General features: G+C 41.3%; 2 protein-coding genes across 3 annotated transcripts in view; one reads left to right on the forward strand and one right to left on the reverse strand.

Annotated features, from left to right (window-relative positions):
- Positions 1 to 5,293: 5,293 nt before the first annotated feature.
- On the reverse strand, positions 5,294 to 8,552 carry LOC311000610 (chloride intracellular channel protein 4). 2 transcript variants are annotated; one of them, XM_083991349.1, is made up of 6 exons: positions 8,338 to 8,552; positions 6,752 to 6,861; positions 6,529 to 6,654; positions 6,269 to 6,375; positions 5,584 to 5,765; positions 5,294 to 5,489 (listed from the first exon to the last, which is right to left on the reverse strand). In XM_083991349.1, the coding sequence occupies exons 1-6, from the start codon at positions 8,398 to 8,400 to the stop codon at positions 5,328 to 5,330; spliced, it is 750 nt and encodes a 249-aa protein (XP_083847475.1). In that variant the 5' UTR covers positions 8,401 to 8,552; the 3' UTR covers positions 5,294 to 5,327. The 2 variants fall into 2 exon arrangements, with proteins under 2 accessions (XP_083847475.1, XP_083847476.1); XM_083991350.1 differs by having other exon boundaries at positions 8,393 to 8,548.
- Positions 8,553 to 16,330: 7,778 nt separating this feature from the next.
- Positions 16,331 to 22,005, forward strand: part of rcan1b (regulator of calcineurin 1b) — a 15,167-nt gene continuing 9,492 nt past the window's right edge. The window contains exon 1 of the mRNA XM_083986525.1: positions 16,331 to 16,948. Within this exon, the coding sequence (XP_083842651.1) occupies positions 16,823 to 16,948 (126 nt within the window). The 5' untranslated portion in view covers positions 16,331 to 16,822. The remainder of the gene's footprint in view (positions 16,949 to 22,005) is intronic.

A 22,005-nucleotide genomic window follows, 5' to 3' on the forward strand; every position in this document is an offset into this window, starting at 1 on the left:
AAAGAGGTGAAAGTCAGAGGCCTAAATGTTGCCCTACTGTATTTTTAATAACACGGAGAAGACAGAGCTTAGAGCATCCTGGGAGTCCTCTAAGGAGTCTGAGTTTATTGCAGCAGAACTAAGGGATGGTGTTAAAGGGATACACCAACATTTTTTTTCGTGTCTTGCCTCACTCCCGAGTCCATGACCAGCAGATAGACACCATCCTTTCCACTGTGCGTGCAGTAACAAGGGAGATAGAGCCGTATCACCGTAATTAGCTTAGCTCAAACACTGGAAGTGTATGGGTAGTGTTAGCCTGCCTCCACCTAAAGTCATCAGAGAAACTCTTCAGCAACTCTAAACGGGCCGATCTTGGTCTCAGAGCTACAAAACTCTCCGGTAAGGCATCTTGAGCGGTCAAATGCCGCTAACGGGACCAGATCGGTCAAAACGGAGAGTTCAAGCAAAGACGCTTTATTTTGGTTCAAGCTAGCTACATCGAGGGTAGGTTAGCTTCCTGTTTCAAAGTAAAAGCACAAATTCTATCGTCATGGTTTTCTGTATGTAAAGGGCAACGGGTGTTTTATTTTGTGAAAGTAACTGGAAGTGCGTTGGTCACAACGGCTAGCTTGAGTAGCGCTGAATTCGTCCGAACAAAATAGTAAACAGCTGGTATTTAGACAAATTAACGACACACTGCTGATCTAAACGGCTACTTTCTCACCTAAACATGTTTGAAATGTGGATAAAGTGATATATTTACAGAGTTTAGAGCTAAAATGAAATCAGCTTCTGACTGCTGATTTCAGCTCAGGTAGGAGGCAGGCTAACACTACCCATACACTTCCAGTGTTTGAGCTAAGCTAATTACGGCGATACGGCTCTATCTCCCTTGTTACTGCACGCACAGTGGAAAGGATGGTGTCTATCTGCTGGTCATGGACTCAGGAGTGAGGCAAGACACGGAAAAAGAAAGAAAGACAGAAAGAAAAGGAGGTTATTTTGACTTTTCACCTCACTTCTTGATTTTGGCTCTTCACCAACTGAGAGACATCAGGGAAATGCCAGAATCTCATGTAGATGTAGAATCAACAACTTTTTTTCCACACAAACCTTTTATGAATTTGGTTGGTTGGACCAGTAGCCCAAGATACAACCCTATAGTCCGCCAATGTGTTTGACTTAGTTGCCCATTCGTCTTATGGAGGCTTTTACACTGAAATCATAATGGTAGTTTCTCAAATAGATGTTATATCAGGATTCTGTGATTATTGTGTCTCCTTTACTTCAATACAGCTGGGAAACAGCTTCTGATTGATTCTTATTCTCTGTCCTCAACAGTGTGTTTCTGGAAGTACTGCTCCCAGAACTGATCGCTCCCAGACCCGAACCCACCCAGAACCGCTGATCCATCCATCCATCATCCATCCATCCATCCATCCATCCATCCATCCATCCATCTGCTACAGTCCGCTTGTCTTGTATGTGTCACTTCAGCTTGGTGATGCTAATTTACTCAGCTTTTATTTTGAAACCGAACACAAGGGAGGAATAGTCAATCAATCAAACATCCTGAAGTCTGAGCTTCTGTCCAACTGATCCCTCCATCCCTGTCCCTGGAGACTGTTGCCAGCGCCAGACCTTTTCATTCGCTCATTAATTAACATGACTGACCAATCAGAGAAGACGATGTGTGCCCGTGTGCGGCGCATGAACACCCGTTAACCCTTTGTTTCCCTCCAAGACAGGCACACGTGAGTTTGATTTGTGTGTGAAAACTTCAAAATAAAGTTCATTCCTAGCACAGCAACAGCCCATTGTGACAATAAAGATTGATATTTAATTTTTCTACAGCCATACTCTCTTCAGTTGTTCATTATGGAGACTGAGGTCACTGCTGAGTCATGACAACAACACAGGAAACGCTGACTCATCACGTGTCATTAGATATTTAATAATAGAAAACTGCAGCTTTGATCCAGGACTCAATGAACTCTGGGTAATTAATTTATCTCACAAATACAGATCTATTTTGCTCTGTTAACGTATTTGAAGAGGGACTTTACACAGTGTGATTAGTCCCGACGAGATACAAGCAGCAAGACATTCTTCCTCCGGAGGTTTCCATAGCAACCTAGTTATGTGTTTGCCGACCAGGGTGTGTAAACGTTGGATCATTACATTCAGGGGGTTTCAGCAGAGGTCACTCATCACTGTTGCCTCAGTGATGAGTGTGTGTGTCTGCACATGCTAGAGTGTTTACGTGTGTGAGAGAGAGAGAGATGTGCTTAGATTTAAATGGACAACCACTTTAACTTTGAGCAAAATGTCATTAAATAAAAAAAAACTATTAAACTACTAGACTTAATGCCAAGATTTTCCAAAATAAAAGCACACTAAAATAAGACTAGAAAGAGCATTTCTTAACGGAAAATGCATGTGAATGCTGAAAGCCATTGCTGAACCATGCTGAATTAGCAGAAGAAATTGACAAAGACGTGCAAGAAAGATGTCTAAGGCAAGAACTGAACCCATGACTGGTAACCATGAGTTAGAATGAGCTTTATACTATCAGGAATCAAAGACTGTCCAATGACAGCTGAATAGTTGAAAGTTAAAGTGATACGCCAACATTTTTTTTCCATGTCTTGCCTCACTCCCGAGTCCATGACCAGCAGATAGACACCATCCTTTCCACTGTGCGTGCAGTAACAAGGGAGATAGAGCCGTATCGCCGTAATTAGCTTAGCTCAAACACTGGAAGTGTATAGGTAGTGTTAGCCTGCCTCCACCTAAAGTCGCTAATTAGCTTAGCTCAAACACTGGAAGTGTATGGGTAGTGTTAGCCTGCCTCCACCTAAAGTCACTAATTAGCTTAGCTCAAACACTGGAAGTGTATGGGTAGTGTTAGCCTGCCTCCTACCTGAGCTGAAATCAGCAGTCAGAAGCTGATTTCATTTTAGCTCTAAACTCTGTAAATATGTCACTTTATCCACATTTCAAACATGTTTAGGTGAGAAAGTAGCCGTTTAGATCAGCAGTGTGTCGTTAATTTGTCTAAATACCAGCTGTTTACAATTTTGTTCGGACAAATTCGGCGCTGCCAGGCACTACTCAAGCTAGCTGTTGTGACCAACGCACTTCCTGTTACTTTCACAAAATAAAACACCCGTTGCCCTTTACATACAGAACTGCTTTTACTTTGAAATAGGAAGCTAACCTACCCTCGATGTAGCTAGCTTGAACCAAAATAAAGCGTCTTTGCTTGAACTCTCCGTTTTGACCAAGATGTGGGATCAGAATAACCAATCAGGGGTACACTGTAAATATTCATATTTACAATAAAGACAAACTGAACACACCCAGTGATAAAATCAGTTTAATAAAGACATAAGGCCAGAACACAGAGCAGTGTTCATTAACAACTCTCAGTTACAGTGGTGAAACATACTGAAACACATTTACCCAGTAATTAATGGTGACATGATGATGCGTTCAGGGGAACAAGGAAAAAGATGACGCTTTTATCCTCTGGTTAAGAGTGTTTGAAATGTGCTTGGTCAATTGTATTGAAGGCCAACACAACAAAAAAGAAGCCATTTTCATCTCATTTTGTGATCACAAATTGTAAATATTATTTTAACATAGTTAAAGTTAAGTTTTTGAATCATATTAATTCAACTTTTCCACCTGTGTAGGATTATACTAAGATAAACTTCTACAAGTGAAGATATAAGAGGAGAGGAGCGATCATTGGAATGCAACTTAAGAAAGATGCACTTAGATAAAATGCAGTTAACTTCAGAAAACAATAACCAATCAAATACACAATTGTAAATATGAAAAAGCCTAGCTTGAGTGCATTAGCCTCTATGAAGACGGCTAGCTAGCTCCCTGTTCGCAGAGTTGGACAAAGAGTTAAAAGTAACTTTGTTTGGTTTATCATAATGACAATGTCACATTAAGACATTGCAAAAAATGTGCTGTTAGCTTAGAGTCGCACATATTAGCATGCATTTGCAGCGCATTTGTGTATTTGTTTCCTATTTCTAGTACATGTGTTGTCAAATTGGTGGAAAATGTTTTCTGAGGTTTTTTGTCTATGTGCGTGTGTTTTTAAAGTGTACAACACTGAGCTCTCAGATCCACCTTAAAACCCCAGAATTACTAATTATTAATCAGTGTGGTGAACGCAGTGTTGTTATTACTGATACAACTGATGGAACAAATAATGAACTAAAGGACCAAACCATAACAAACTTGTAGCTTAAATCCATAAACCCTGTAAGACATGTTGAGCCTAGCTTAGCACAAGCCCTAGCCAGTATGTTTCACTGTATCTGAATGAATGAATCAATGTGGGGCAATGCACTCAAAGCCTCATCATCAATATTCTGCTTTCTTTACCTCATAATCAGTTTACTGCTTCCTGGAAAAGATTATGTAATCTGATCCTCATTAGAATAGAATCATTAAAATGGAGACATTGTATAAATGGTTTAGACGGTATGCTAATATTTCAAATGCGCTACCATTTGAATTCAGTTAATATATTGATATAGTTTTAGATTTTAATGAGTAAAAAATATTAAATGGACATAGTATATTTAGACAGTGAAAATTACTCTTGTTATTATCATTATTATTACAGATTTAAAAAGGAAACCAGATCTATGAAGGTTAGCTTAGCATTCATAGGATTAATAAGATAATATAATGGCTTTTACTCGAGTACTGCTTCTATACATATTTTAGATATATATCATAAAATGATTGTAACTGATTGGCTATTTCCATATCCAGACGTGTCTACAGCTGGAATATGCCCAGATGTGGAAGTATATGTTTAAGTTAATGCCAAAAGTTAAAATTTCTATCTGGGAAGGTTTTGATTGAAATGTAATGTAATATTACGTAAAGATTGTTAGACTAATGAGCTAATAGTTGATTTGCAGTTTTTTTTTTAACTGTAATATAGAATGATAAAGCGTGTCTCTGTGTTATTTATGGTGAACTGGTCCTGCCATCGACTGAACAGTGAATACAAAGAAATCAAGAATTAACTCTGCAAGCAGATGTCTAATGTATAGAACGATTTGCATAAAGGTATAGATGACTGTGCAACCCAACCTGTGAGAGCACACACACACACACACACACACACACACTCACACTCACACTCACACACACACACACATGCATGCATAGATATCAAAGGTAAAAGAAGTTTACAGATGTTTTAGTGGAGGTTAGTGGAGTTCCTTCTCTCATCTCCGACTGTGTTTTTCTTCTACATCTTACTTATACTGGTTATTCATTCATTCATTCATTCATCATTTCTTTCCTTATTTGATTCGTTTTGCAACATTCAGGTAGGCAAATTCAATCTCCCTCTCTGCAGGACACGTGCTTGTGAACTCATCCCTCTGATAGGCGCTGTTCAAATACCTCCACAACCCCGTCATGTCATCCGGGATCTCAAAGCCTCTGTATTTCTTAGCAACAACCTAGAAACAAAAAACACAGGAGTTGGAAACTGATTCTGTATCGGTCAGGTTATTGTCACATTGATCCTGAAATCTAAAACCAGGTTGACTGAACCTTAAGGATGTGTAGTTTAGGTAGGAGGTTGCAGTCAGCCAGAGTGAGCTCAGACCCGTCCAGGAAGCTCCTGGAGGAGTCGGGGAGGTCGCCCGCGGCGTAGGCATCGATCTCATCAGGCAGGGGGGTCCGCAGGAAGTCATCAAGACGGCGAAGAGACTTCACCAAGGCTTTCTCTAAGGCTGTCACACAGAAAGAGACAGTGAGAGAAGACTAAGACCTCTCAACCAGACCAGAACGATCAAGTTGCATTCAGTGAACTGTCTGTGTTTGGTCTCCACCACACACTAAAAAATGTTGGGTTATCTCTGTAACCCAATTTCTTGGTTATTGGTGTTGAGTTAAATTTTTTGGGTTGTTTTTCCAGAGTGAAACCCATTTTCAGGGTTATAGGGCTATGAATTTAACCCAATTCCTGGGTTGTGCAAGTAATTGGGTTATTTTTCAGTGAGTAACCCATTTGTTGGGTTGGGTTGGGTAATTCGAGATCGAGAAAGTGCTTTATACACGACCCAATAGTTGGGTTAAAAAGATTAACCCAACCCATTGGGTTAAAATAACCCCAAAAAGGGGTTCATCCTTATTTGAACCAGCAGTTGGGTTAAAATTGGGTTAATTTTTAACCCAACAGTTTTTAGTGTGCACCTTCTGAAGAAATGTGAGTTCTACCTCAATGCCCTCTTACCGTCGTTGGTATCTTTTCTTGGATTTTTGATGTAAGCGGAAAACTTGGAAAACACATCAATGCCGGCTGTGTTGGCTTCAGGGTGTTTGGGAGCCAGTTTGGGGTAGCTAGAGCAAGAGAAGTCCACTCAAAAAGGTCATGCTTTGTCCTGACAGTTCTGAATGTATCATGAGCTACTGTTTCTCCAGTATGGAAGGGACTATGCTGACAAAAACTAGCAAGATTATCAAGTTAGCAACCTCTTCTGAATGTGCGCGTACCTTGGTGGGGTTAACTTTGCCTCCAAGAACTCCTCAATCATGTTGACGTCGACCTTGACTTCCCCATTAAAGGTCACAAAGGGAGGGTTGGTTCCCGGGGCTAAGTCCTGCAGATCAGCTGGCTTCCTGACATCCCACATCACAAAATAAAAAAACACTATGTGATTGAAGTTTAGCTTCTGTATGTGTCACCCTCTAGTGGACAATGTGTGTAGTGTGTTACCGTTTGAGGTCGACGGTGGTGACGTTGAAGATGACTCCTTTCAGCAGTAGGATCATGAAGAGCCTCTGGGAGAACGGACAGTTACCGATGCTCTCCCCATCACTGCCCGCCTACACAAATACCAACACAAACACATTAATAGACACACAAACAATGAATTGAGTTCTGTCTGGTGGACAGCACAGGAAAGACGCACAGTCAGTATAGAGTATGTTCAAATTGGAATTGTGGGTTTTTCTGTCTCTGTTAGTTTAAAGGGATACACCAACTTTTTTTTTTTTTACGTGTCTTGCCTCACTCCCGAGTCCATGACCAGCAGATAGACACCATCCTTTCTACTGTGCGTGCAGTAACAAGGGAGATAGAGCCGTATCACCCGTAATTAGCTTAGCTCAAACACTGGAAGTGTATAGGTAGTGTTAGCCTGCCTCCACCTAAAGTCGCTAATTAGCTTAGCTCAAACACTGGAAGTGTATGGGTAGTGTTAGCCTGCCTCCACCTAAAGTCATCAGAGAAACTCTTCAGCAACTCTAAACGGACCGATCTTGGTCTCAGAGCTGACAAAACTCTCCGGTAAGGCATCTTGAGCGGTCAAATGCCGCTAACGGGACCAGATCGGTCAAAACGGAGGGTTCAAGCAAAGACGCTTTATTTTGGTTCTAGCTAGCTACATTGAGGGTAGGTTAGCTTCCTATTTCAAAGTAAAAGCACAAATTCTATCGTCATGGTTTTCTGTATGTAAAGGGCAACGGGTGTTTTATTTTGTGAAAGTAACCGGAAGTGCGTTGGTCACAACGGCTAGCTTGAGTAGCGCCGAATTCGTCCTAACAAAATAGTAAACAGCTGGTATTTAGACAAATTAACGACACACTGCTGATCTAAACGGCTACTTTCTCACCTAAACATGTTTGAAATGTTGATAAAGTGATATATTTACAGAGTTTAGAGCTAAAATGAAATCAGCTTCTGACTGCTGATTTTGGCTCAGGTAGGAGGCAGGCTAACACTACCCATACACTTCCAGTGTTTGAGCTAAGCTAATTACGGCGATACGGCTCTATCTCCCTTGTTACTGCACGCACAGTGGAAAGGACGGTGTCTATCTGCTGGTCATGGACTCGGGAGTGAGGCAAGACACGAAAAAAAATGTTGGCGTATCCCTTTGCGGAGGCATCTGACACTTCAGAACTGGATACTAACTGGCATCATAGGATCCAAAAAGGCTCTTTATATACAGTTTATAAGGTCAAGCAAGTGGCTAATATGTTAGAGCACCAATAGACTTCAACAGTGTCCCAGGTAGAGCAGATAGAAGGACATTTTTTGTGGTGCTGTAGAGCTTTTCTACCAACAATAGGTCGTCGGTTCTGCTTATGCCCTTTGGCAAGATACTGAACCACGCATTGCCCATGATGGCTGGTCCATCTAAGGTATGAATGTACAAGTGAATGTGTGAATGTGACAAGTAATAAAGCACTGAGTGGGTGGTCAAGTATCAGCTACCCAGTATCACCCATACCCTGTGTGAATAATGTAAATAATCATCTGAAAAGCTGTGATAGTGACTATTTGGAAGCTTCACTTACCTTGACGAATAACTCAATAGTTGGAAAGCCAAGTTTTTTAACTGCTAATTCATACCAGGACATGGTGAAGTGTCCAGGTCAACAGTCCTTATGGTTTGAGAGGTTGTGTTGAAGATCGGTTAATCTATCGTTAGGCTATGTCTTCTTCCAATAAAACCATGACAACCACTGACTATTATCTGACTGAACAATCTGTCTGTTGGAGTACTGGACTGACACTCTCTGGTATGTCAGTGTGTCCTTCACGCAAACAATCCCTCTTTGTCATACAAAAAGTGGGTGTGTGTTTGTAGCATGTGTATATTTGTATATGTGAATGTCATGTGTGTGTGTGTGTGTGTGTGTGTGTTTTGATGCAGGTGAAATCTTTCAATGTGTTTCTGCTGTTTGTCTAGGATATGATTTTAATTTAATTAACGCTGAGGTTTGTTCGGTGTGAAGATGAAAAGAGCTCCTTCATTTCTTAGGAGTGGGAGGCAATGGAATCTCTGCTCTACACACACACACACATACACATACACACATGGATGAGTGTGTGTTACATCTGGAACAGAAAGATCTTTTTCATACCCACAACAACTGAGATGTCTATTGTTGCCTCTTCCTGGATGATGTGGCCGTAACCTCACCAGAGGTTGTACTGGGCAAGGCAAGGCAATAGCCCGTTTTTACCACCAGTTTGTCTCAAAGGACTTTACATCCCATCATAACAACATCCTCTGTCCTTAGACCCTCACATCCACTGAGGAAAAACTCCATAGAAACCCTTTTAACAGGGAAAACCAGGAGAAACTGGAGTATTAGTCGCATCTGTCAAAAAATACGTCATGAAGAGGAAAAAAACATATATAAATGTATAAGTTGCATTTATTTTTCAAACATTTAATTAAAAACCGGGTCTCATATAATGGCCGGGGCTTTGTTTACACGAAAGGCCGGAACCAAATAGCTTCTACTACAGGCCGGCTCAAAAAAGAAAAGAAAAACAACTCCGTCGCCTGGAGCAAAGAGACCGAAGACGGGCTGCAGAACACGCTGTGAAAATACTCTGAATCGACTGGGTGAAGTGCTACAGAACAGCACGTGAGGAAGATGAAGATGAGCGACTGAATGAGGAGGGATTTAGAAATAAAAGCCTCGCTTCCCTCTTGTGGTCATAGCGTAGGCTATATTTTTGCTATATAAGTCGCTTCTGAATATAGGTCGCATGGCCAGCCAAACTAGGAGAAAAAACAAGACTTATAGTCCGGAAGATACGGTAGGCTTCCAGGACTTGTTTGCAAAGAATGACACACAACTGGTTCAAATTGATTGTTGTGGTTTAGGAAAATTTCGGTCTTTAGCCCAAAGATCTGAGGAAAGCCACCAGGGAGATTGCCTTAGCAGCTGAGATCTGCTCAAGATGGCTGTGGTTAATTAATGAGAGGCTGCAATTGAAACCCTTCCACAGGTAAAAGGGTAACTTGTCTTTGCTGCCCCTGAAGCATGCAGAACAAGGGACAAAATGCAGATGATGAGAAGATGCAGAAGGGTGCTCAACCCCCCCTTCAAATACCACCATGAACCAGATCTTACCCAGTAAACCTGGTTGACCTAGTCCTAGGTCATGTTGATGAACATAATGTAAATGCAGCATTTGATTTGTTTGATCTGAGCGTGTTGTTTCCAGCACCACTGTGCTCAGAGCTCATAGCACCAAGCAGCAGGTTAATCAGCTTGCCGTGAGAATGCAGAGATTAACCCTGCACTGCTACTGGCTGTCGGACTGTCCAGCCATTAGTGGCCTGGATACATGAAGAATCAATAGGGAACGGTATGCACTCTGCCTTTATGATAAATATATATACATTTACAAATATACGTTTCATAACCAGTTGGCCCAGTGTCAGTGGAACCAGTCTGAACTGTGTACATCACCTCTCCATAATATTTCCATGTACTTCAGAGTGTAAAGCCAGCAGAGCCCTTGACAAAGGAAGTCATTGTTCCACTATGAGCTCCCACAGAGAACAAGCTTGTGTGTGCGTGTGTTTTCAGATATTAGTGCATTTTTTCTTGGCGTTAAACCTCTCAGCTGGACTGCTGTCTTTATTCTCACCTCAGGCAGGAATGTGCTACTAAGGCACCGAGAACTTTGGGGGGTGGGGGACCTGTACAGTCATATTTTTTAAGTATAATCATAGTGTGTACCTTTAAAAGTGCATGTACACAGCAATGTAGGCTACCATGCCTGATGGATTAGGATATCACTGTCTTAATGGGATAAGGTAAGCAGATCATGATAGAGTGTCTCCCTCACTTGCTCTCGCACTCTCTCTCCCATGCACTCACTCAGACCCGATCACGCATACACTGATATTCCAAAAGTACACAAATCCCATCCATGGCAGTTTTTTGCCAATGGGAATAGTTGTGGAACTGCCAGCTTGGGCCAAAATGGCTCAGTTGAACCTGTCTGCCATGAGTGAACTGGTCCAAGGTGCAGTAGTCTGCAGCTAATAAAGTGTGGAGCTTTTCAGTTAGTTCCTTAAAGACGTTTCACCAAAAGCTTCTAAAGTTCTCAGAACTCAGAGCTGAAGAGGTTTTTTGGATGAAAGGTCAAGAAACCGAAAAGTCCAGTTTCCTTCACTTAAAGGGATAGTTCAACATTTTGGCAAATTGGCCCATTGCCATAATCCCTATAGTTTTAGGAGTAGGTTTGTTACCTTTAATTGTCGGTGCAAGCTAATTTTAGAACAGCGGAGCAGAGCCAGAGCTACGCTACGGAGGCTCATTATGGGATTTCTTGGTTTCCCTCATCATCAAACTCATCAAATACACAATCCAGCAACTCCAAAACGCTCTTGTGGACAAGTTGTGACCTGCACATTCACCACGCTATGAGATAATAACACAACGTTACCACACAGAGTTGTTTTAGAGGGAAATGCAGAGACTGCTCGCCAAACAGACTGCCCATAACGCTCATCAGTGGTTTTACATGAATTTCCCTCTACAACAACTCTGTGTGGTAACGTTGTGTTATTATCTCATAGCGTGGTGAATGTGCAGGTCACAACTTGTCCACAAGAGCGTTTTGGAGTTGCTGGATTGTGTATTTGATGAGTTTGATGATGAGGGAAACCAAGAAATCCCATAATGAGCCTCCGTAGCGTAGCTCTGAGCAGCTCATGGCTCTGCTCCGCTGTTCTAAAATTAGCTTGCACTGACAATTAAAGGTAACAAACCTACTCCTAAAACTATAGGGATTATGGCAATGGGCCAGTTTGCTAAAAATGTTGAACTGTCCCTTTAAGCAAGAGTTGAAGCTCAAACCTGCTTTGAATTCAAGTGCACCTGGCTACCTTAGTTCTGTCAAAACTCTTAAGGTTCTAAAGTCTCATGTGTGTGACTATCTTATTACCTTGACATAGAGTGAGATCTCATAGTCCTGGTCTTGGGGTGTTTTGCTGTTCCTGCGTACATGAGGCAAAGGGCTCTCCGTCCTCTTATGGGAGATGAGTTTCACCTCTTCTCTCTTCCCCTCAGTCATCGCCTCCCTCTGTGGCATGTATGAGCGACCATCCTCCAACAGCACCACTCGTTTTCTCTTCACCTGCTCGTCTTTTTTCTTGGGCAAGGATTCATCTTTGATCACTGACTTCAGCTCCTTTATCCAGTCCTCCCTCCTTGGTGGACTCTTCTTCTCTTGGGACGGTTCCTTCTTCACCACCTCTTCCTTCCTTCCCCTTTCAGCTTCCCACATCTCTTTTTTTACAGGCTTAAGTTCTTTCCTCCAGTCTTTCATTTCCGTGGCTCCTTCTTCTTCAAGTTGATCATTTTTTATCCAGTCGGTATCTCTTCTCCTCGGTGACAGTACCTTTACCGTCCCCCAGCCTTCCTTCCGAAGTGGCTGAGGCTCAGGGCTCAACATCCCATTCTCCATTGCCTTCTTCAGTCCTTTAACCCTTCCATTTATATCCAACTCGTCATCTTTCTCTTTACCAAATTCGACCTTCTCACCTTCATTCTTTGTCTCAGAAACAAGGCCAGCCTTTTGTCCACTTGTTTGATTCTCCTCTATCTCCTCAATCTCATCATCCAAAACAGTCACAGGCTCTTCTGCCATCTCTACCATTGCATCTTCCTCTGATTCTTCTTCCATCCTTCCATCTTTTATGTGAGCCATCTCGATTGGCTGTTCTCTCAACTTCTCCCCCCAGTCTGCCCCAGCTTCTGTAAGGAGCTGTGGAGGATGTCCTTGCAAGTCCCCACCACCACCCGGTGTTGTAGATTCTCTCCTTTGTTGTGTGATCTCACCTTCTGGCTCTTCCTGTTCGACTTCACCCCCTTCCTCTAATTCAAAGGCCTCCTCCACCTGGTCCAGATCTACATCTTGCTGTGCATCTGAAGGTACCTCCTCAACACACTGCTCTACTGGTTCTAGAAGGTCTTCCAAAGCCTGGTTTTCTCCTTCTCTGTCACCTTGGTGGTATTCCTCAGCTGTCTCTTCCATAGTTGCTCCTCCTTCATCCAGAGGCTCAACCTCAACCGGATGCACTTGCTCATCCTCCTGCTTGATCCCTTCCAACACTGTTTCCTCAACCCCTCCCCCTGTCTGTGGCTGTCCCTCAGAGGGTACAAAGGCCAACTCTGGTTCTTCTACCTTCAGATTTGCTTGATCCTCCATGTTTACAACATCATCACAAGTGGGCACTGCATCCTTGATACATACTATATTGTTTCCCTCTTCCTCAGCGTTTGCCACTACAGAGTCATTTTGTTTCCCTGAGATATTATTGCTCGCTGGCTCAACTTCCTGTTTGCTGGATTCTGAGTTGTCCTTCTCATCAGTGTCTAATTGGTTGGTCTGATTGCCCACCTCTGTGATTGTACTGGTGGTTTGGCAAAGATCATTTTGAATATTGACCTGTTCTGACCCTGTGGTAACAACCACATATGTTGCTGGGTCCTCCACGTTTTCTGCATCCTCATTATTGGCAAAAGGAATAACAACTTCTGTTCTGGTTGCGTCATCAGTACACAAATGTGTCGGTTTTACGGATTCTTCCCCAGGAATACTTGATTCTTGGAGAGACTCACAGTTAGTAGACACAATCTGATGTTCTTCTAACTCATTGTCTCCTCCATTAAGCTCTTCCTCCCCAACTGAAGTTTCTGAACATGTTGTCACTGCTTCTGGTTTATCTTCTTTTTCTTCATTGTTGTCTAACATCTGGTTCTGACCATCCTTTATCCTATCCTGTTTCTCATCTGCCTCTTCATTTATTGTTTCATGCTCTTCATCTACCAATTCAACATCTCCCTCCAGTGTTTCACTCCCTCCTTCTCCCTCTATTATTACTCCATTTGGTAACAAGGCCATTTGTACAATAGATACTTCCTCCCTTTCACCCTGCTCATCACATTTTCCTTTGCCTCGTCGATCTCCTGCTTCAGCCATCATCAAAACATCTTCTCCTACCTCCTCAGCTAGTTCCACCTCCCCGTCTTCCTCTTCACCCTCCTCATCCTCTCTTCCTTTCTGGGTATCAAGATCTGTACTAATGACATCTGGGTTGTGGGAAACTGCAGCATTTGATAGGTCTGGGTTTGGGCACGAGCCTGATTGAGCCATGGTGAATCTTCAGGAAAGGGTGGCACACTCCGTCACAAAGAACTGGTCCGTCGTTTTTACAGGATAAGCTCCCCAAGATGTCAAATTTTTTTGGAATGTGGTCAAGTTCCCAGAAAGGTTTGATATTGTTTTAAAGTACTAAGACTAAAATTGCAGAATGGTTGCAGGTCCCAGATTAGGTCCAAATGGTGATGGCACCACTGTCAAAAAAGTAGAGTATATCCAATAGGCTTGGAAAAAGGCTGCCTCGGTACGCAAGCAAGCAAGAGACGAGGACAAAGGGACTCACAAGAAGACTCAAATCCTGAATTAGATCCTGAAGTTGCTTTGTGAGGGATGGTTTTCAGAGTCCAGCTTTCCAGAACAGGTCTGGAATAATCTACAGAGCTCTGAAGATCGTGAAAAGTCTGAACCGTTCCCAGAAAGTTGCAAATTTCCAAGTCGGGAGTCAAAAAATGTTAGCTCCAAAGATCACACTATGATGAGTATTGTTCAGATATACAGGTTTACTGTTTGTAAGCAAGCACACAATCTTTCTATTCCTTACTTGTGGCTATAACGCTCCCGAACCTGTACTGCACCTTAAGCAGTTGGACATCAATAAATACAAATCTCTCCCTCTCTCTCTCTCCTTCTCTCTCTCTCCCTCCAGAGGATTAAATGGAGGCTGATCTCCACATGACCAGGAGCTTAAACCCCTCTGCCACCCTGGGACCAGCACCACTTTAGAGTAGAAGTTCCAAATACACACAAAAACCCACAAACACTCACACTAAAACATGCACAATTGTAAACTGTTAAACTCCAAATTAATTGCTGACATGTGCCTTAAAGTTCTATAGCGCTGCATTGCAATTGAGTAAGCTTCTACACTTTAAATTTAAATGAGTGGCATTACATGGTACTGTGCTGTTGCTCAATGATAGCATAAACCAGAATAATAATGTCCAAACTGTTCAGCGGAACATGAAATCAAATATTTCTCTTAACTCCATTTTTTTTTTTTTAACAAAGAAGGGAATAATTTCATTGTAACCCTGAACTCTTGGTCAGTTGTGGCTTCCAGAAACCTTTCAGAACATTTAAATCAAGTTCTTACCACATGTACTTGTTATTCAAAGTCATCCTCCATTGATAAAGATTACAGTAAAACTAGAACTACAATATTGTGTCAGAGCTTGCAGTAAGCAGAGTTAACCACAAGAGGGCAGGACTTACTACAAATCATCTTGTCTGCAGATGGAATCAATGTAAAAACAATTCAGAAGGTTTTGAGATGAGTGAAATTTCAATTTTGGGCGACCTATCCCTTTAAAAAAAAGCATAGAGCTCATTTGTTATGGAGACTTTGAGGACTTTTAAAAAATGTTTTATTGAAGTATCTTCAAAATACAAACATTAAATTCACATTGGTAACAGATAAATGCACAGTGCTGAATCAGCTATCTGGATCAATCAAGAACAAAAAGAAAAAGAAAAGAGGACGTGAGGGTCTCAGTCCAGCAAAGAAAATAACTTTAGGGCATTTTTGCTTTTCATGTAATACAAAGATTTTTTTATACATTCTGAGTTGGTTATCCTCCATTGAAGTGGGGTTTCACTTTGAGGTATTTACATCTGTTGATGAAATGTTTCCCAAGGGAAATTAAAATGTTCACCAAAAAGTCCAAGTTCTTTTCCTTTAACTGTAGTCCAACCTTGATCCACATCCAATCTAATGGGGGCAAAATAATGTGTTTTAGATAACAACCAGTTTTGAAATGAAGTCCAAAATTGTACAACATAGCCTACTCGCATTCAAAGAAAATATGTTCTACTGTTTCGATATCATTCTCACAAAAAACACACATATTATTATCCAAATTAAATCTAATATGTAGGAAGTGGTTTGATGGATAAATGTCATTCAGTATTTTAAATGTGATCTCTTTTGTTTTCTGAGGGACAGGATAAGACAAATATCGCTTTCTAATCGTTCTTGCTTCCACAACATTGTAATCTTTCAAATATATATTTTCTTTTTAGTTGACAAGGGTAATACTGTTCAGTTCAAATATTTCTAATAAATTTATTAGAGAATACTTTACTACCTAGATTAACTCCTAACACACTTAGTGATCTCATTACAAAAGTCTTATAATGTATCAGCTGTTGAGTCATTGTTTTAAAAGGAACCGGAATGGCTTTGATTATTTTATTGTAATCCTTAATTGAGAACTGAAAATTATATTTGACACAAAGGTTTTGAGACTTTGAGGACTGTCGTTCACCCTTTCATCCACTAGGGGGCAGCACTGCTTTGCTCAATGGCCGCCAGCTGCTGTAAACCGCCGAGAGAAGAAGCAGATCAGCTGTTGTTGAGTTTACGTCATCTCCTTGATCCCCTGCGCCATGCTAACCACATTACCCCCAGAGGGTTATTTATAGTTACCACTGGGGTGGTTATATTGTGTTGTTTCAGTACAGGACAGTAGCCGCTGCTATAAACAGCAGCTTTTACCCGCAGCTGAGTGAAAGGAGAAGAGAAAAACCCCGCAGAGTATCGCGAGTTTGGTTTGGTTTAGCAGCGTCATTTCTACTTCCTGGTTAGCATCAGCTGCTAACTTAGCATCTTAACGCAGCTTACAGGCTGTGTAGCAGAGCAGAGCAGCTTCACAGCTTTAATATAATACATCCATGGTTTAACTTCAGTCCTCTGGAGGTGAAAGCACCGTAAACTGAACCGAGTGTCATCATTAGACAGACACAGACACCCCTCAGGTCTGTTTTGTTGTTGTTAGCCGGTGGCTAGCACGTTAGCTTGTTTTTTAGCACGTTTTTTACGCGGATTTGGGTCCTGTTGTTTCCAGAAAACAGCAAGAAAACATCATGCAGAAGCAGCAGAAGCAGAAGCAGCAGGAGGAGGCGACGGTAGATGTCCAGTTCACTGATCTACCCAACGCTCTGATCGCCTGCAAGGTGCCGGAGGATCTGTTCAGTGAAGGAAACCTCAAGGTGAGGACAAACCAAACCAAACCAAACCAAACCAAACCCTCTGTCTGTCCGACCGCTTTCACTGCAGCACACTGAGTGTTGCTCTTTGTCATTTAATCTAATTCAGTTTATTCAAGATTCAAGATTCAAGACTACTTTATTAATCCCTTAAAGGGCAGTTCCATTTGGTGGCTCGCACACACACCATGCTCATAGCACAAACACAAACACATAACAGCACAACAGCACAAACACACACATAACATAACAGAGAAACCAGAAAGAAAGAGAGTTGGCAGCTGTCTGCTAGTTGCATGTAAGAAAATGAATAAATACATCATTAAAAATGGGAATTCTAATAAATATCACTATTAAAAAGTAGGCTACATCTCTGAAAAAGAAAAATCTGAGCAATCACTCAATGTTGTCACCAAGATTAAATACCTAGGACATATTATTCGAGATGATGATGATGATGTGCAACGGCAGTGCTGTAAACTGTATGCACAAGCAAACATGATCGCTGGTAGATTTCACATATGTCCAAAGGATGTTAAAGCTGCTCTCTTTAGAGCTACTGTGCAGTGTGCACCACTACATACAGCTAACCCTACACACAGCTGACCCTAACCTCTGGTGCAGTTATAGTGAAGGTTAGATGAATAAGATCAAAGTTGTGTGCTGTGCTGTCTATATTGTTTGTCTATGTTTCTTTGTTTGTGTCAATTGTTGGACTTGGAGTCTGTGAAATAAAGCTATATATATATATATTTGTTAGGGACAATGCAGGTTAATTAACATAGTGACACTTCCACTCGTTACAAACAAGTCGATGTGACTGATGTTCTGCAGACAGAGATTAGAGCTGAAGCTAGTTTCCAACTCCCGTCCCTAGTTATAAGGCTTTTAGTAGAAGAAAGACATCAAAATTACATAACAACACTATAAAGTGTACAATAGGCCTACATCTAAACTCATACCAAGTCATGACACATTAAAAATGCAACAGTTCTGATTTTGTTTCAGCCAGATTTTAACTTTGTATTAAAAATCCTAATGTCTGGGGTTAGTTTTAGTTTTATACATGTGGGAACCCTTTATAGAGAAGGCTGATTGCACAAAGGAGCTCTTATAATAAGATGTAAACGTGTAACAATATTGTGCCACATGACATTTTCACCCCCTTTTTTATGGAAACAAACTATAAACCATTTTAAGCTGACGTGACAAAATGATGTCACAACCATGACCTCACTGGGAGGTTTCAGTGATATTCAGTAGCGACTTGAATATAATGGATTTAGTTTAGTGTGAATGCTGAATCTATCTATCTATCTATCTATCTATCTATCTATCTATCTATCTATCTATCTATCTATCTATCTATCTATCTATCTATCTATCTATCTATCGATTCAATCTATCTATCTATCTATCTATCTATCTATCTATCTATCTATCTATCTATCGATTCTATCTATCTATCTATCTATCTATCTATCTATCGATTCAAACTATCTATCTATCTATCTATCTATCTATCTATCTATCTATCTATCTATCTATCTATCTATCCCCTTTCTCTGACTTTTTCTTCCTTCCTTCTTTATTTCTTTCTACCCCATTTCTCTTTCTTTCTTTCTTTCTTTCTTTCTTTCTTTCTTTCTTTCTTTCTTTCTTTCTTTCTTTCTTTCTTTCTTTCTTTCTTTCTTTCTTTCGTTCTACCCTTCTCTATCTCTATCTATCTACCTCTTTCTATCTATCATCCCCCTCTCTGTGTCTCTTTTTCTTCTTTCTTTCTTTCTTTCTTTTGCAAATTAGATAATGTATCAAAACAAAGAAATAGAATAAAAATGAAACGGGTAAAAGTGCAGAGAACGTGAAGTTGGAAACATCAGAGTCTGTTAAAAGCAAAATCAGAGATTATCATCTGTAACAGAACGGTTTGTGCATTTGTTTGGTTTTTCTTTTCTTTTTCTTCCTTTTTTAGCCTGTAATGGAAGCTAGTGGCCGTTCAAGTGCAACACTGTGATTATGTCACTCATCATATGTCTTGTATGTTATGTAAAAACATCATAGTATCTCACACATTGACTTCATCACAGTGATTGGCTGAGTAGCGTTACATGACCAACGCTGTAAAGGCTAGAAAAGACGCTCTGGTGAAAATAAAAGCATTGTTAAAATGCTATCTTTTTTAAATTAAAGGGATAGTTCACCCAAAATTCAAATTTCACTCTTTATCTACTCACCCTCATGTCGACTAATTTTCAGAGTCCTCCGTGGCTTCTCTGAGTTACGGGGGGTCGGCGCAGCACTGCATGTCCATATAACGGTTGTGAACGGAGCTCACTTTTCTTCGTCCAAAAAGACACACCAGAAAACATCCAAATACCTCCATGCTGCTCGTCTGTAATGTCCCTCTTGTATTGAAGCCCCGACATGAGAAATTGTTCCGCCGGTCACAAGAGCAGTGAACTGAGACACTGGGAGCTTCCGCTACAAACAAGCTTAAAATATAGACTTATTTAAGTTTTCTCATGTCGGGGCTTCAATACAAGACGGACATTACAGACGAGCAGCATGGAGGTATTTGAATGTTTTTTGGACGAAGAAAAGTGAGCACCGTTCACAACCATTTTATGGACAAATACTGCTGCACGGACTAGGGATGGGACTTTTTGTCGACAAATCGACAAAAAATCGACACATGCTCCCCTCGACAAAAAAAATGGAGCGTCGAAATGTCGAGGGGGCGGGGCTTGTGGGATTTCCATGTGTGAATTGCATTTTGTCTTTCAATATTTCCTATTCAAATAAACAGCAGAAAGTGCCACTTTTCCCCTAATGAAATAAAATGTTTTAAATAAAACAAATCCACTTTTGGATCTAAATGGGATAGAATAGCTAGGCTACTTGACCCTCATTCTGCTTCACATGTGACGGGAGCGTGCGCGCTGCATGCTGACAGGCGACAGAGTCAGAGATCAGCTGTCTGGGCTCCCTGCAGTCTAGGTGATGGTGCTGTTGATGACGAGTCCCGCTCCGCAAAAAGGGCAAAACCATCAGCAAAACAGGTGGATGCAATGGTTGCATTCTTCGTAGAGGACCGCGGACATGCACGGAAGAGAGAAAGGAAAAAAAAAAGAAACCGAATGCGTGCTGCCTCGTCCGCTCGTGCCGACAGCAGCGTTAATAAACCACAACAAAAGCACGTGTAGCCCCCGCCCCCCGCATATCTGCTGCTGCTGTAAAAAAAATTTTTTTAAAAAGGGCCGACAATTCGACAAAAAGTTGACACATGGGCCTCGACAATCGATTTTCCAAATCCCGTGTCGTTCCCATCCCTAGCATGGACCCCCCCCGTAACTCAGAGAAGCCACGGAGGACTCTGAAACTTCTCCCAGCTCTTAGTCCACATGAGGGGGAGGAGATCATGAGTGAAATTTGAATTTTGGGTAAAGTATCCCTTTAATAGGTTATAACTGTTAAAATGTTGTACAGAATGGATTTTAGGGAAGAAAAAAAAACATTTCCCCAATGTAAGCTATATATCTTAATAGAAGCTTGCCCTATAACCAATGAATGAAGGCTGATGTAGCAACGTGACTGTGATGACTCAGGTAATTCCATGACAGCCGTGTTTCAGTGTTGTCAGTCGTCCCCAGACATCTGGTAATCACCACCAGGATGTCAAAAGGCGTCAGAGGCTTAGTTAGTTAACCGCTAATCTCTGCTGCTAACTCACCTGCTATCAGTCGGCCATGACACACTCCCTACCTCTGAAGTTGCTGCTGATGAATCAGCTGCTTGGAGCTTAAAGCCTCCCAACATAATGACTCAGTTATAGTCAAGTACCGTATAGTTATATCGGTATAGCACCATTAAGACACAACATACAGGGTTTCCCCTTAGCGCTGGTTATTCTCCTAAAGGGCTGCCTCTTTTTTAGTTTCAAGATGTAGATTCTCTCTCTTTTTAATTACTTATTTGAATTGGAATTGTTTTTAATGAGTTTAAGTACAAGGTGATTGATTTTTTTTAAAGGGATAGTTCAACATTTTGGCAAATCGGCCCATTGCCATAATCCCTATAGTCATAGCAGTAGGTTCGTTACCTTTAATTGTCGGTGCAAGCTGTTTTTAGAACGGCGGAGCAGAGCCGTGAGCTGCTCAGAGCTACGCTACGGAGGCTCATTATGGGATTTCTTGGTTTCCCTCATCAAACTCATCAAATACACAATCCAACAACTCCACAACGCTCTGGTGGACAAGTTGTGAGCTGCACATTCACCACGCTATGAGATAATAACACAACGTTACCACACAGAGTTGTTTTCGAGAGACTGCTTGCTGAAAAACTGTCCCTGAAGGCAACGTGCATCAGTGGTTTTGCATGAATTTCCCTCTAAAACAACTCTGTGTGGTAACGTTGTGTTATTATCTCATAGCGTGGTGAATGTGCAGCTCACAACTTGTCCACCAGAGCGTTGTGGAGTTGTTGGATTGTGTATTTGATGAGTTTGATGAGGGAAACCAAGAAATCCCATAATGAGCCTCCGTAGCGTAGCTCTGAGCAGCTCACGGCTCTGCTCCCCGGTCTAAAAACAGCTTGCACCGACAAATAAAGGTAACGGACCTACTGCTATGACTATAGGGATTATGGGCCAATTTGCCGTAATGTTGAACTATCCCTTTAAGATTACATACATTTTGAGGAGTGTTGCTTTTATATTAGAATATTCTCAGTAAACAAAGTCTTGTTAAGACTATACCGCAATCACATCTTGATATTGATACCAATCAGCCAATATCAGTCATTTTAGCATTGGAGATGGAGATGTTGTGTTGGTCTTGTGTAGCTACTTTGTGTTTCGGTGCCGTGTCACTGGTCGATAGAGTGGACAATTGTGGGAACAGTGTTTTCAATTCAATTCAATTCAAAGTGTTTATTGTCATTTGCACAGTGGAAAGGTGAATTTCCCTGACAATGAAACTCTTACTTTGCTGTCCTCGTCATAGAAGCCAGCAATTATAAGGAAAAAACTAGATAAAAATGGACCAGTTTTCTGGTGAATC

Source organism: Trachurus trachurus (genome assembly GCF_905171665.1).
Source record: "Trachurus trachurus genome assembly, chromosome: 2".
Lineage (NCBI taxonomy): Eukaryota > Metazoa > Chordata > Actinopteri > Carangiformes > Carangidae > Trachurus > Trachurus trachurus.

Excerpts from the sequence above, each read along its gene's own strand:
- LOC311000610 (XM_083991349.1), bottom strand. The coding sequence starts at position 8,400 with ATGTCCTGGTATGAATTAGCAGTTAAAAAACTTGGCTTTCCAACTATT. Across the intron at positions 6,655-6,751 it reads ACCACCGTCGACCTCAAACG|GAAGCCAGCTGATCTGCAGG; the intron begins GTAACACACTAC and ends GTGGGATGTCAG. Across the intron at positions 5,490-5,583 it reads CTAAACTACACATCCTTAAG|GTTGTTGCTAAGAAATACAG; the intron begins GTTCAGTCAACC and ends TTTTGTTTCTAG.